The sequence below is a fragment of the Metarhizium acridum genome (assembly GCF_019434415.1).
Source record: "Metarhizium acridum strain ARSEF 324 chromosome Unknown scaffold_29, whole genome shotgun sequence".
In the NCBI taxonomy this organism is placed as follows: Eukaryota; Fungi; Ascomycota; class Sordariomycetes; order Hypocreales; family Clavicipitaceae; genus Metarhizium; species Metarhizium acridum.
This window is the reverse complement of record NW_027094017.1, coordinates 1,481,450-1,497,772: the sequence shown is the minus strand read 5'-3', so window position 1 is coordinate 1,497,772 and position 16,323 is coordinate 1,481,450. Positions and strand designations below refer to the sequence as shown.

Genomic DNA, 16,323 nt, shown 5'->3' with positions numbered 1-16,323 from the left:
CGCGCCACGGATCTGTCATTCTGTCTTGCGGGGGACGAGGATATGGCCTTCCGTGGAACCACATTGCTCGTCACTGTTGCCCGACAACTGGTCCGTCACAGGATCGTCAGAACCCCAGTTTGCCAAGTTCTCTCTTTTTCCTTCTGACACTCCGTACGGAGTGAAATGGGAAAAAAACCCAATCGTCACCTTGTCGAGGACAGTGCCTTGTTGAAGCCCCGGGGTACCCTGTCGTCCGCCCTCTCGCACCCCTCCACACGGACAGTCCCCGAGCTCCGCGCTGTCAGATTCGGTTTCCTTTTCCCTCTCGTGTGTAACGGCGTAGTACTCAAACACAGGATTGAGTACGCATGCCTGTAGGTTGTACCGTAGTAGAGTGTAGTACGGAGTAGAGTATAGAGTATATAGCGTGGCATCCGAGCACTGAGTAAGCCTTCAATGTCCGTCAATTGTAGTTGCCGTCTGCGCCATGACCGCCTCGTCCGCCATCTCATCCCTGGCTGGGCTAGGAGGAGGAGCAACAACGTTGATAGGAGGGAGGGGAGGGAGGACGGGGGGCCAAGGTCCTTCAGCCCCATGAACTCTGTCTCTGTTGTTAGTTTATGAGACCGCCATGGCTTCCGAGAGCATCCTTACTGCCACTCCCCGGAACCGACGCCTCTCCAGCGGCTGTCGAGAAACCTGACAGTTCCCCAGTAATTTGGCACAGGCTGTTGCAAGCTACTCTGTACATTGTCATTTATTACCAGACGCTTGGGGTCAGCACTTATCATCTTGGCCATGTCCCTTTTTGCCTACCAAAAATTGCCTTGAGAAAAAAAAAAAAGATTAGGTAGGGCAAAATCGAGGCCGCATACAACGACGTTTCTTCGGCCAGCATTCGGGGATCATCCACTCCTCCAACAAAAGTTGAGATGCCTGTCGATTCCAAGGCAATGCTGCTCCCGAGCATCTAACACATCTTGGCACATCTGCTGTTAATGAAAGTTCTCTGTAAAGGGCCAACCTCTTTCCGCTCTATCCCGATCTGAAACACCTAATATATTTTCGGAGTTCGGGCTAGGACTTAGTTCTGTTGGTTTGGACAATGCCGAGTGTGACCCATGTGAGGAACGTCTCCGGAGCACTTGGCAAGAAATCCGGCATTTGGGTATTCGTAGTACTGAATGCCCCGTACCATCGCATCGCTTGGTGTGTCGTCAGCAGTGCCTACAATAGACCAATGATCGGCGTGGAAGCCCTCCCCCCCCCAAAGGATGGAATGGTGAGCCACGGAGTGGTGTTGCAAATTCTCGCAACTCGGGAATCTGCGCACTACGCACCGCCATGGCCGTTTGGACGTTTAAAACTCCCATCATGCCCCTTTCGGTGTCTTCAAACACCTCCTTCGCAACCTCGAGCCTCCCCATCAAGGGGACGGTGACGGTGTATTCTAGGCGCCATCTGCCCATGACCCAGGAGAGAACCAGACAGCCAACACCTTCTTCCATCGTACAGTCAGTACCAGTCAGTATCCAGGTGTAAGCGCCACCAAGTTGGTACGGGGTGGATCGGGCCGCCACGTCACGTCGCGCCGCAACCACCTACCAAGCATGAGGAGTGACAGATTTTAGCCGCGATACGCTGCCGGCTCCAGCCTGCTCTGCCTGGGCTGGATCAGCTGCGTGCTTATCGAGGAAGCGATCAGGGATACGACAGACAGACGGTGAACCCTCGGCCCCCAAGAGGCACACACACTGTTGACTGGTCGAATGCCACAGCTTTGTTGCGCTGTCGAACACTTCCCCGGCGGATCGCGATCAACGTCTTTTAGAATACGTAGTCCTTTATTAGAAGTCCACTTATTTATCGCTGCCTTGTCGTCTTCCTGTCGTCGGCGGAGTACTACCTGTCATCTGCCTCCGCCCACCCAATTTGACTGCCATCTCGGATAATCCCAAGTACATAGTAGTAAAACTCCACGAGACAAGGGAATCCAGGCGTGCTGAAAAAGGGCGTGCTCGACAGAATCAAAGGTCCCGAGTACCTGATAGTACTCACCAACACTGGACCAATAACTGCGGACTCGGAAATCACTAACGTTAATGCTCGACTCTTATGACCACTGACAATATTCAATTCAGAATCTCGTGTCCTCCAACTCTGAACTGCGTGCGCTACTCTGGACGACGCAACTAACCTAAACTCTCCTTGACAGGACTATGGCTCCGAGGTGCTTGAGTCGCGCAGTCTGAGAGCATTGCTGTTACACATCCCCCCATGTTCGTATCGAGTGGTCGGCAGAGATTTGTGTTCAAGATCTCAGTACTCCAGAACAGCGCTTACAATAGGGATGAACCAGGGGGGTTGCAGTACCCGCGGATCGTGGCGCCGGTGGTTGTCGGCCAACCTGCTGCTCGCTCACTCCATGATGTATAGGATAGAATCAGCGTGACGGCCAGTGACCATCATTCAGATCAAATGCAAGTGAAGTGGCTCCCAATTCTCATGGGCGTCTTGTTGTAGAATATACTCCGTGCTCCATACCGACTGGCCCAAGGTGGGACGACCCATTGACCAGGTTTATCAGCACACCCCTACCAAGGGGACTAGGCTAAGCATGGTCTAGGCGATCTTTCCCTCGTGGTCGATCTTTGGTAACCCTTACCATCCCGGGAGCCGCCCACCTGCTCGACGTCCTTCGAAGTAACCCTACAGCCCCATCGGTATCGGCGTACCTGACTCTTGTTTCCCGCTAATCCTACGCCCTCCATGATGGTGATGTGGGTTAGAAATCTAGTGTGCATACATATGTACGTATTAGCACGATTGATTGCTTTGGCGTTTCGAAATGTGGTGCAGGATAGCAACGCGGCACCCGGGCAAGGCAGGGGAAACAACGCTGCTTGGTGAGTTGAGTCAAGAATGATTGGTTGCCATGCCGTCCGGCCATGCGGCGAGGGCATCGGCCTAAACAAGCATACATAAGCGATGGACCGGGTAAGGGTCTTTCCCACCACCCTTTAGGCAAGTGGCGCGCGTCTGCAGGTTTTGACGTCTTGGTGTGGGTATGGCGCGGAGAGCACCAGATCAATATCCATCGAAGATGCTTCATCCGAAAATTCCATCTTTCGGAAAACGGCCGCGAAGAATCACACAACAAGGAATCCCTGTTCTGAATAGTCCCCGAACATGACAGCTGTAAAGTCCCAATAGAATACGTCGACGGTATTGTCCAGGAGCCAGAGGAATTTGCCCAGCATAACTTGTTGGGCAATAAAACAGTCGGGGCAGACAGACGTCTGGAAGGCGGCGACAAAGCCACTGACATTGCGAAGAAGTGGCCAAACGCAATGAGTTGGTCATGACAATCTGCTTTTTTAGACTCGTTTCTCCTGGGGTAAACTGCTAACAAGTTAGGGTCTGGACCGAGGTTCGGCAGTGGTTGTAGTTTCCTCCAGACGAGCCTGGTGACAGCATGGGGGTCGTCGAATTATGGTCGGATGTAATCCTGTTTCCCGCGTCATTTATATCGAGTTCTGTGGGGTTGGCCGGAAGCTTCCAGCAGGAAGGATCTCAACTCGGGCGGCTCTGAAAGGTAATTGCTGTTGATCTACAAGGATCTTGTCTGACGCACAGGCCGCGCCGCGGAAAGAGATCAGCCACCACATGAACTATGTGCGTAGATGTCGAATAGCCCGTTGCTCCCTAATCACCGACTTTCTTAGCAGCTAAAACTCCCGACACAGCGCTTTGTAAGGCTTGCAGACAGACGAGCTGCACCACCCTCTGTCTCATGCATCTGATATTGGATCCAGCCATCCAAAATGATCAATTCTGCTGCCTGCTTTTTGGAGAGTTTGAATCTGTCCCCGTACGCAACGGCCCCTTGTGTAGTATGAGACACCAGATACGACCCTGTGATGGTGAGCACTCTGCTCAAAATTCCATTGGTTAGTTCGGTAAGGGGGAATCGCGGGACTTCCAAAGACACGGATGGATGTGGGCCTTCAACTTTGGTAACCGGCCTCCAAGCTTTGGAATTCAGATCCCAAACTGATTGTCATGGCGCAAAATGAATGGACCACACAGGCTCCAGTCACTAGTTCTTTGTTCCAGCTGGGCTGCGCGCTTGGCTGACATGGCGCATTGTCTATTGAAAGCCAGATTGCCAGCCCCCAGACAGTTTCGATACAAGCCATGGCGCTAGCAGAGGCTCGCATTTCGGCAGCATAGTTGTACGCCTGCCATGCGGTGAAACCTCTCCTCAACTGGTTACGCCCTGTCCAGGATCTTGGTTGAGGACAAGGAGTAACGTGCAACAACAGAGCGTGTGGGGACTCACAACTCTGTTGTCCATGCTGACATCACAGCATGGATATTTGATGTGGTCCCAACACATTGGATACTAGTTACCGCCCGATCTTCTTGAGATGCCACGATCTGGCGTCTCCACCATAGTCTGAAGAAAAGAACCAGTACTGAGTACGTACCCTGGTTCCCTGGGGCCACCAAACCGCGCAAGATCATGTCTGGATGCTCGGCTACAGTTTGAGACCATAAGTATTTGACCACCCTCACGTACTGCACCGCCACAGTAAAAATATGACCGATTTAGGGTTAGGGTTCTTCTTTGTAGAGAGGGACGGACATTCCTAATTGGAGCTAGCCTGGTACGGGGTGGTGGTCAAATACTTATTGCCTCCCACTGTATAACCATATTAATACCGCACTAATATTGAACCCACAGGGATAGGAGAAGAGACATAGGTTGAACCTATTATTTGGAGAGGGCGTAATAACACTTACGTTTCATACTCCCCGACGGAAACATTCCTCCCACGATACTCCGTACGTACTTCATGCCCCGCAAATTGCGTGGCTTGACACTCATATGTACTCCGTATGCTTTGAGCAAGAACAGACGACATCTCTTTTGCGGGGATTAATGGGGGGACTCACTCCACTGAGCCCCCTTGCTTCTCAAGAGTCAGAGCTCTACTCCGTAGGCACTGACTATCTGACCTTTGCTGGATATTCAACTGATATAGACGGAGGTAGTCAGAGAACAGCAGACATTGCTCTTGTCAGGCGGTACTTTGCATCAGGACAAACATAGCTTCATGGTCTGTCCAAGTGAGTGGGAACTCGAATGTTTCATCCTCGGAAATAGTTGAGAACAAGATGCGAGCATGTGGCTGCTGCATGAATGCAAAGCACCCCTGACCCCTTGTCAGTTGCACGGAAATCTTCAGTCGTCTGGGATGATGGTGGAATACGCCTGAATCGATCAACAACAGTTATCATGAGCTCGCATGGTGACGTGCTGTCCGGAGTAACGCCTCTTGCCCAACGGCGTCGTTCACCTGGACGGTTTCAAAACTTGTGTTACGTCGTCAGCGTGACATCACTCTTGTACACTCCCAAACGCAACCCCATATACGGGCCGCACACCAGCTTGATTCCAGAAGCTTACTCTGTACCGGAAGACTCCAAGGTGTGGTACTCCGTATTGCGTCTGGCTTCACGCCCCCAAAATACGGACCGTATTTGCCTGCGGAGTACAACTGGCGGAGATGGCTGCCAATCCAGGAAGAGAGGTGCCAAATCGTGCAGCTATGTATCTCGACTCGGGGGTCTCCATCAAACCTTGGCGTCTGGGATAGGTGTAATTTCCCGCGCTCCCATATTTCGGTGTCTGCTTCTGGTCGTATTGGGGCTGGCTATACCCCGGCTCTTCTCGAATGTTTCACATGGCCATAGCCACAGTGGACGTTGAAAATGCGGAAGTCTCCATCCATACGGCGTAGCCAGCTTCTGATGGATTCTTGTTTGATGGTATCTTCTCCTGGCGAAGGAGCACAAAGAGCGGCGCTTGATCGAAAGATGGCCGCTGAAGAGGACACAATCTTTACTGTACGAGCTCTTTAAGAACAAGTTACCTTGATAAGTAGAACCTGAGGTATCTATATTGTCGCTCCGGCCTAGTTTATAATCGAATTCATCGCTGCTCTGTGTTCTCTGCAAGGAAGTTGGAAATTAAGCTGGAGCTCCAGACTCGCGCCCCAGCAAACCTAGGTCTCATTTGACGTGCTGCAAACGCCGTGGAAAAAACTTCAACAGTCCTCGTGCTCCATTGTGGGACTAGAAAACCTCCCTTGCCAGCCCCACTTGCCGACGCTTCGTTCGGGTAATGCAGTAAATGATTTTGTGCCATCTTTTTGTTAGCACACGAGTACGGAGTACAGGGCGTGGCTGACGAGTGGAGAGTTCTTGCATTTTAAACCGCCCTCAATTTGAAGGATGATGATGGGTCAGACCCAACATTAACTAATGTGTGTCTTCCTCTGGGAGGAGGCGGTGGAAAGGGATCCAGTACTTGATACACAGCTCACGACACTTTGTCCCTCATGTATCGGAAACCGTTCTGGGTAAGATACGTGGAAAGCGAAATCGCCCTTAGCCTCGTGGAAGAATAGCTCACTTGTTGCGTGGCAGGCCCATTGAGTTGTTGAACACTATTATCAACATCCTTCACTGCCACCGAGGCGGTGTAAATTCATTGGAGGGGCACAGAGTGCTCCGTATGCATGATGCATTGAAGACGATAGTTTTCGAAGCTCAATGCGATGTCGTTCGATGAGCTGATGCCCATGGGCTGGGCCCCGTACTAGCATGTATTCCGCAATTGCATGACTCTCTTCTCCCCATATCGCTCAAACCATTTCCGGTCCTCAGTCCCAACGGCTGCTCGCTGTGGAACGATTGTAGCAATAGTAGGGCTATAGCATAAACTCTGGATCAAGTTGTGAGGTATCGTACCCGCTAACAGAGGTACACATAGGGTTCGATCGGCTGCAGGTTGCGGCCGGTGGGCTCCGGCGAAAGAGCGGATCGGAAATAGCGACCTCGATATGAACAAATCTGTCAAGTACCTTATGCAGTTGGCACATCGATTGGCCTGGTTCCCCAGTACCTGGGGACGGTCGCGGGCTGGCGGGTCTCATTTATACACACCCATCGGGCCTGCCCCCTGCCTGCCTACTAGATACCTACGGTACCTAGGTAGGTTTGTAGGTAGGTTCAGAGGCGCAGTGGCCACGTGGTGCAGTCTCTGTAAACTAAATTACTTTCTGTCATCTTGTACTCATTCCCTGGGTCGACGCGTTCCAAAGCTTTGTGAGCTGCGCGATCATGCCGCGGCGGATCAAAAGAATCAACGCAATCGTCGCCAGCCATACATAGGGGTATATGTATAGCAAAACATCGTGCGCTCTGAGCCAATTTCACCGCCAACAGTCCACATGAACATGAATGAGCTTTAGGAGTCCATGCTTGTTGAATACCTTGTTGGCTGGTCCCTGTTCGTCACATGTGGCCCAGATGTGGAGTTTCTCAGAGCCTAGGAACTCTGTGTGTTGTCAAGGACACCAATATGATGCTTTTTAAATAATAGGACGATGTGACAGGGTGAGGGGTATTAAGAGCTTGTTGATGGCTCGGCGACTCATTTTGCTGGACTGTTTGTCGCTTCAGTTGCTGGATCGCCTTCCTTAGCTCTAGATCATTCACACATCCAGGGAGCTAGAAACCTGTCGCTACTCCAAGAGTTTAGTCTGAATATCCAAAGACAAACCACAAATCCTAGAGAAAGCAGAGCTGAACTCTTGTGGATAAGAACGCGGGCATAGATACATCTATTGACAGCTAGTCCTTGCTGACAAAGCATTCAATTTTAGCCATTTCTTCATATTTGACAAACTCACGTTGCTGACCAAGTGCGCCCTGTATTGGGCAACTTCTTCTTTTTGGTCTCAAATTCCCGAATATCATCCCGTCGCCTCTTGTGTGCCGAACGGGCCGCGACGCCAGTTGTCCTGTCTTTGAGTACGCGGAACCGTCGCGTAATGTGGGGCGCGAAACCGCTGGCCAGGCTCATCATAGCCAACACCGCAGCGTGCGGTGTATGTATTACCTCTGTCTTCAGTAAGAGGGACCACTCCCAAATTACTGAGCATGTCAGCCTTTTTAGGCCCAGAGTATCATGTCCAAGATGAAGTAGTGTTCTCAAAAACCCCTGTGAGCCGCAAGCAGGAGACCAGTTGGATTATACTCCAGACCACACAATGGAAACGACTGAATGGAAAAGACTGAAAGAATATCAGCTTGCTCCTGTTACTTTGGGTGGCACTTGGGCCAGAATTATGAATATTCCTTCTAACCAAGCCCCTCCTATCCCCAACTACAGATATAACTAATGCCTGTCAGTTGCGAGTAAGTAGCGTGCTCTTGATTTAAAGCACTCCGTACGTGTTCATCTCAGGTCAATATGCAGCCAGATGGGATGATCCAGGCCGACCAGACTCCGTACAGGGATCTGTAATAAAGAAACCTTGTGTGGGGCTTTGGTGGGTTGGTAGAGAGAACCAACTTACTGGGTATCGGAGGTAAGCTTTTCGGTGGCAGAGTCCTCGCAGCAGCCAGATCAAGTTCCGAAGGGTGTTCTGCTAGACTCCTCATGATGTCAGACCCCACGAACCCTACCAAGGGCACATGATTAACCTGCCAAGACAATGCTAATTTGTATGTTTCATGCCCCAGTATTATATTCGTCCTCCCTGATTGATACAATAACACTGAGCAAGACATCATTGATGTTGAGGATGTTGTAAGCTCGGTATTGTGTGGGAAAGAATTCTACGTTCTGTGCTGACTCGATACAAACAGTAACGGCGGTCGGTAAGTCGCGGCATTAGCAATGTATCAGATGCCCTGGCCCTGCAGCAACTGAACTAAAGCTTTGTTGTAAACCTGGGCAAAACACCGTGTGCCATGACTCGCTGCAAAAGAAGCAAGGCATCCCGGTAGGCTGGGTTTGTCTACCCCACCAAACCTACCTTACCTAGGTAGGTGTTCGGTCAGCAGGTGTACCAGTGACTCGACACAGCAGACTCGAACGGAGAGGGAATTTCAGCCCACCAGGTAATGATTTATAACTCGGCATGTAGAGCAACGAGTGTTTGCTATCACTAGGACCAGAAGTAAAGTAGTCAAGAACGCATCGTCCTTGGCACCAGAAGAGCGTCAACTGGATGTTAGTCAGTTTGATTACCGGAAGCTGAGAGGCTGCGGAAACAAGTGGTCGAATCGACCACAAGGAAGCACACAATAACATTGGCGCGCTAAGATCCACCCCCAAATCGGCTATATCTACAGATTAGTGGGCTAAGATCGGTTGCGTCTTGGGGTCCATCGCGCTCGCTCGTCTTCCTTCAGTGGCCACAACCAACTAGGATCGAACTTTTCGGAAGACATTGTACTTTTTGACTGTTTTGTTGCTTCTAGCATCACAAGGCTAGTACTCATTTGCATGAAGGCCATAGCTGCTAATGTCATGTTGTTATGCGCGAGGTGAACTGAACTTGATGCATACTGCAACCGTGCAGGTCGAGACATTCCGTTCACAGTCGGTCTGTGCAAAAAAGCATTAGAGTTTACTTGGCAGTACCACATTGAGCCCACAGACAGCACCGCATGTGCTGGAAGAAACCTCCGACGATAAGCCTGCTTAATCCGGACTGTTATCTGTCGGACGTCTGGCGGCATAATATATATTTGCTAATAAGAATGGGAATTAGCTACCGTATGAGCAGAGTATGGACATCCGAAACCGACAGCTTGAAAGAGCCAAACATGCCAATGTCCTGGAGGAAGGAGACCCAGATATGTTTGGAGTGACGCCCTGCACGGAACTGAGATGATTCAGCTCAATTATCTTGGTTCCGAAATTTCCGCACCTATTGGTGTGTTGTTGAATCAGTTCGAGGACCCCCCCAATTTGTGCGGCTACAACTCATGTTGACCGCCACAACTGGTCCGTCTGGTGTACCCTGGTCACGGCTAGCCCTCTCGATATGTTGTCAAGGCAGCCAAGACTTCTCGTACCAGGAGGCTCCTAGGATGTGCCATTAGCTCAGGTAAGAGATTGTCTGGTTGCACGTACCTTGCAACTGTAGCTAATAACGGCCGATTCTGACGCTGCTCCGTAGTTCGGATCGAGCCATGACAAACATGTTTCAAACAGTTTTACATCGGTTCAACGGTGGACGGGGTATCATCGCAGCAGATGCTGAAATTGCAGGCCGTGCTGGAAGAATGCATACGACCATCCACTTGACCCAAGATTGTAGGCGCAGTACGTACAGAACTGAACGATCCAGATTCTCAGATGTCCGGACGGTGGCAGTGGGTGGCACCTGCCTTTGCGTAGCCAAATATTTCTCGAGGTAATCTCCTTTTCTGTAGCCACTCTGCAAGGCGAGCGGGAAGGAGCTCGAGCACAACAACAGCAGCAGCTCTCTAGCTAACAAGGCCAGAAATAAAAAAAAAATAAAGGCAACAAGGCGAAAGAAAATTGCATCGCATCATTGTTCAGATCACGACAGAACGGGCGTGTAATTTGAACCCCGAGCACTTGCATCTGAGAACATGCGCGCACTCCCCAGCATCCCGTCATCAATAAATGCGGCGAGATACAAGATGCAAAACACAGGAATACGTCGGTATTGCATGCACGAATCTCCGCACTGCCGATTTGATCCCTGAGATGCCCTCGATCTGCCACACGTTCGAACGCCTGTGCTCAGTGATTTCAATGTTTAGCACACCAGCACACCCATTGTGCGCATGCACTCCCCCGACACGCGGACCTGCACGGAAATCTTACACACACGCATCGGTTTCTGGGTTATGGGGCTTCACGCCTTGCGTTAGATTCGATACAAGCCCAGATATCTCGTCACTCGACATCCAGTCCGGGGGTTGGCACACCTGATGCTCATGTGCCCAATCCATGGTAGACAGCACTCGTCACACCCACGCAATTTGGACAGCAATCTGCCTCCCACCAATGGACCACGATCTGGCTTTTCAACAGACCCCACGAGTGCGCGTTATGGTTGTGTGGGAGGCAGCCAGCCAAATCAGTTAACCATCCAGCCATCCAACGATCCAACCGATCCGACCAATCCAACAGGCTCATGAGCAGGGCATGAAGCAGACACAACCAACCACTTCGCCTGTCTCTGTTTGAAGTCGAAGATCGCTCGGGGGCTTGACTTTGTGGTGAGCCCAAGCACCGCGTGTCGTCTTATTTCTCAACCATCCGCCACCCACTTTTAGGCTCGACAATCTCGCAAACTGACAACCTGGATGGATCATCCATTTGCCGCACCCACAGCATCAACTCTCGTCCCACTTGGACCGCCATCAGAAGCCCTCTAGAAGCACGAATCTATATAACCGTCGGCTTATCCCTTGCCCACCGAGCGAGCCACCAGTTAGTTGACCGAGCCTGCCGTTATTGTCACGACAGCATTCTTAGTTAGCGCGACCGCTGATCCTTACACGCGACGCTCAAAGCTCAGGCGTCCCATCCCGACATTCCAGTTCCCCGAGAGCCAAGGGCGCGGGGTGCGAAGCTGGCCTTCAATGTTGGCCGTGCCACCGGGCCACCGGCGGTCAAACGGGGCTTGGCTCGATTCGTAGGCTGGCGTGCGTTTGAAGAGCGCCAGAAGGGCGGCTCATTCGATCCTGCACGCCTCTCAAGTGGCCATCGTGATCGTTACGACTCTGGGACTCCTGGCGCTGGGTGGTTTCCCGACTCCATATTTTGACCCCCATGTCGTCAATGGATCGATTCCTACACGCACGCCACCTCTGGGGTCCTGCTGGTGGTCGCACGCCCTCCCAGCCCGGGCTAGTGATGACTCTGGCGCACCTCCACCATCGCCCTCCCACGTTGTATCGCGGCCCCGGCTACCAAGCCAAACTCGCTAGCAGCGCCCCCCAAAGCGCAGAGACAAGCACAATCCAGTGCCGCGGATCTCTCTCATCTGAGGACTCCACTTCGCCCATCTCATTATTCGACTAGGACCCAGCCAAAAGCCCAAGCCCACCCTACCCTACCGGCGTTGCCAAACCCTTGTCGGCTGGCAGTTTGTTGCTCAATGGCTCTCTGGCTCTGTGGCTCTGTGGACGTGGACCTCTCCCCTATGTAATAGGTGTACATACGTGTGGACGGAGTAATAGTCTCTGGGCTTTGGATCAAGCTGAGTGCTGAGTTTGGCTGGCTGGGCCGACCCTGTCTGCCCCAGTGCCATCCTCGCCAACGCCACCACGAGGTAGTGCCCATCGCGTCAGATCTCCTTCAACCTTGCCCCAGTCTAACCCGGGCCTTAGGTGGCTTGCTGGTATCGGTACTTTTTATTGTTATATTGCTATTATTCCCTTCTTCTTTTTATCCGTCTGTCTCCTCCTACCCTCGTTATATGAGCAGCCTCATCCCCTTCCCACCCTCCGAGGTAGGAAAAACTTCTATGCCGATTCTGGATTTCGCGGCTGTACTTCCTACCGGTCACCAACGTCCCCATTCCGCTCTTGCTCTTGTCCATTTTACCCGACGTCGAGACAAGTGCATTATCCTTGGCCGCAGCCCGATGTGTCTACGGTCATAACTTTCCAGATCCTCCTTGGTCCCTTGCCACGCGCGCTATGGAACCAGGTGACTCTGGATCCCGCTCAAGGTGCGTTTTACATACGAGACTGCCTTCACTAGCCGCCACTCTTTGCATCTCGTGTTTGCCCCTCTTTGCATTGTTAACAGACTTGTCGTCTATAGTGTCCATCCAAATTCTGCCATTATCACGGAACAACACCAGCGACACCATCAGCCGTCTCCTTCGGCCCCGCCAAGCTCATATCAATCTCCGCGAGAACACCTGGAAAGGCGGTATCAAGAACAGCACGTCATGGCCACGGCCACAGTCCTCGCACCAAGCTCTCACTACCCTCAGTCCTCTTCATACTCTAGCTATCCACAACATCAGACCGGAACAGCGCCGCCACCACCGTCAAACTCTGGCAGCAACATGATCTCTAGCGAGCACCGCAGACCTTCTGACGACAAGGAACAGCCTGGTCGACAATCTCTGCCATCTATTTCTGAGGTTATATCTGGGACTAGGCCGGGCCAGTACCCCCCTCCAACCCAGCCGAATTTGCAGCCTGGTTCTGGCCTGCCCTCACCTTTCACACCTGCTCCTCGCTCATTTTCTGAACCTGAGAAGCATTCGCCTCAACAGCTGCACACATCGTCAACATATCCTCCTCGACAAGAAAACTTGCCTGCATTCGCCGATTCTCCGCGACCTCCGTTCAACGGTCGACACAGCTTGCCACCTGTTTCTGACCGCCGGCAAACTCCTCCTACAAAGCCTGACTTTCCGCAACACCGCCTTGCTGAATCTCAACAACAGTCGGATGCTCAAGCTTCCAATGGAGCGTATGGTCATCCACCACCGCCCACGTCGCATCCTTATCCTGCGGGGCATCTCCCTCCCGGCCAAGTCCCTCTGCCTACGTATCCGATTTCACCTAGGCATGCCGTACCGCCGGCCCCTGGTCAATATGATTCTCGTGGACAGCCTGTACGACATGAGGAAGCCGAGTATCCTAGTCGGCCGAGGTTCGAACCCGCTCCGACTCGACACTTTGAGCCGTGGAACTACCAGGAAGCTCTCAGCCATGTATGTTGGAACATCATCACCTGTTCAATAAAACTTGAATAGACACTAATGCGTTTGATTTGAACAAATAGACTGGCTCTGCCTCGCGAACTATCTTCAACTTTGCTGAAGCCTATGGACGAATTGCGCAGGAACAGCACGGTTCTCACCCACTTCCCGAGCGATTACCCACTGAGCGGGAAGTCAACGATATGCTGGGGAATATCGACATAATTAAACGGTGCTTGGAGCAAGTCAGGGATGCTGTTCAGGTATCTATCCAAAACGAGAGGGCTAGGGAAGGCACCAAAATCAAAGGGGCATTCGAGGAGCATCAAGATGTGCCGATGTACGACAACGGAATGAAGGCTCAGTACACCATGACGGAGGTCAAGAAGCGTCGCGGGGTAAGTGACCTATTTCTTCGAACAGTTGTATTTCCATGGTAAAACTAATAGCATCTACAGCGGGCTGCACCACCTGGCCGATGTCACAGCTGCAACAGGATTGATACCCCCGAGTGGAGAAGAGGACCTGATGGTGCTAGAACTCTCTGCAATGCCTGTGGTCTTCATTATGCCAAGCTCGAACGGAAACGACAGCTAGAAGCCCGATCTCTGCGTCCGAAACCTGAGGATAGAAATTAAGTTGACGGCATCTACGTGAGGGATTCCAATATCCTTTTTCCTGGGCGCATACAATCGCCATGTTGACGGCTTCTACGACAAATGAGAAATTGTACGGCGACGTTTTAGTTTTACATCTCATAAATGATCAACATCTTCTTGTTCCGCTGCAGGGATGGTAGGACAAGGGTTCGGGCCTGCCAGTTTGATCTCTGAGCGACAGGATACTGGCGTAGCGCTGATCCTGATGCGGCCCTGTGCCACTATTCTAGGACCGGATGGAATGTGCTTTCTTCCGGCTACCAACGTTGCTTTTTCTTGCTAGGTTTTGTTGCTTGTGTCTCGACTTTGAATCACACATTTTGTTGTTTTGTATATAGGTTTTGAAAACCTCGGATACCTCGGGCATTTCTTTTTTTAGTTCGGAGGTGGATAACTGGCATTATTGGCGTTGTTGTATCTGGAATATTTTGGTGCAGATTATGACTGTCTCATCGTTTTGATTTGAGCAGCGACGGGGTATGGGCTGGACTTGTTTAGACAAAGACATGTTATACTCACCTAGTAGTAATGCCTGTACAGACAGGCTGGACAGTGGAATGATGAGAGAATAGCTTCAAAAGAGTACAGCAGAATACCACTACGGAGTATCGATTCACTATCTGTCTGACCGGGTTCACTGGTGTAAAACAACCGACCAACCTCCCATGGGCAGTGTGGACACGTTGGAACGTAAAATCTGTCTCACAATATGTGCAACATGCCCGGGGAAGATACCCGTCAGATTGACGCTGGCAATCCCTCAGCTGGCTTAGAGGGCCATTTTTCTTCTTTCGCGTCTTTGCCAGACCTTGGCATTGGACTGACCTATGCTCTCTCCATCACAAGTGGTGGAATTGGGCCTTATTGCTGTTGGGTACATAAGCTGCGACCAACTGGAACTGTTAACTAGCAGGGGTATTGGAATTTGAGAAACATAAGCTGTTGTTGGTCGGGCTGTCGGGGGCATTGCCACGTCCCTCGTCTCGTGTAGTATTATCTTGACCTCGGGGATTTTTTGCCAAAGCACAGCAAGCAGTTAGGGGAATGACGGCGTAGAAAACAGTGCAAAGCACGCCAAACGAAATGTGGCGTACGATTCCGGTTAGGCGTACATGAAGACTGGAATCAAAGCAAAAGCCCAAAGGAGGCGTAGAGAGATCGTCTTTGTAGAAGGGGGGTTTGAGCGCTGCCACTAGTGACTACCTACCTACCTACCCAGGTAGGTAGATAGTGCTATAATTATACATTCACGTAGATGAGGAGGCGGACAATCCAATCCGTATCGGACTTAGTATCTGTTCGAATGGTCGAGCGGGTTTCATTGTGGAGCTATTGTTGCTTGGCACTTTCGTCTTTCCGGGGTAAGGAGAGTGTGCTAAATCAACGGCTTCTAGCACGGAGCCCATGCTCCATGAGAATTGACTCAGTTTAATGGACCAAGAAGAGTCTGTGCTTTCGAAAAACCTCCGGCCTGGTAGAGATGCAAGATGTGACGAACCCGCGCATCGGAACGGAGGCTACGACGACGCCGCGAGTTTGTAGAACCTGAATCTTGTGTGCTGTGGAGGTCATTTGCGCCTTGTGCAAGTCTATTATGAAAATTGACTGTTGTTAGACGGCACCAACCATTATCGGATGGCAACTAGACTTTGGTAGAGATAAGGGGCAAAAGAAAACGAAGTGCATTATTTACAATAAATTGTGTCATTTTGATTACTCAGATATCGTCTCTGCGGATCAAGGAGAAAGAAGGGGGGAAGGATTTTCGGCGTGTTTCCTCTCTCACGGTGATTGGGGGCTTTTTTTCTTCTCAAGAAAATAAAACCGAAATAAGAAACACAAGCTATTCGTGGTGGATCTCGTATCGTCTTATGTGCACAGATTTCCCGCTAGCTTCCAGCCCTTGGGACATGGCGAGCGGCAAAATGGGGAGCCAAAGTCGGTAGCGCGCTCGGTATTTCTGTACGAGGTTAGCTGCGCCTTGCCTTGCGTTCTTGGACTGCGACGATCAAGGACCCGAAAGAGTCTGACAACGGGCATCAGGACGAGGACCAAGGAAGCCCTGACTATCTCAAATGCCCTCCTTTTGACCGAGATGTAACTTGGTTATC

General features: G+C 51.3%; 1 protein-coding gene across 2 annotated transcripts; it reads left to right on the top strand.

The window, feature by feature from the left end:
- Window positions 1-12,073: 12,073 nt before the first annotated feature.
- Window positions 12,074-14,830, top strand: J3458_004527 (uncharacterized protein). 2 transcript variants are annotated; one of them, XM_066118264.1, is made up of 4 exons: window positions 12,074-12,563; window positions 12,659-13,565; window positions 13,637-13,951; window positions 14,012-14,830. In XM_066118264.1, exons 1-4 carry the CDS (start codon window positions 12,532-12,534, stop codon window positions 14,189-14,191), a joined length of 1,434 nt encoding a protein of 477 aa, XP_065976867.1. In that variant the 5' UTR covers window positions 12,074-12,531; the 3' UTR covers window positions 14,192-14,830. The 2 variants fall into 2 exon arrangements, with proteins under 2 accessions (XP_065976867.1, XP_007807473.2); XM_007809282.2 differs by having other exon boundaries at window positions 12,074-13,565.
- Window positions 14,831-16,323: the final 1,493 nt, after the last annotated feature.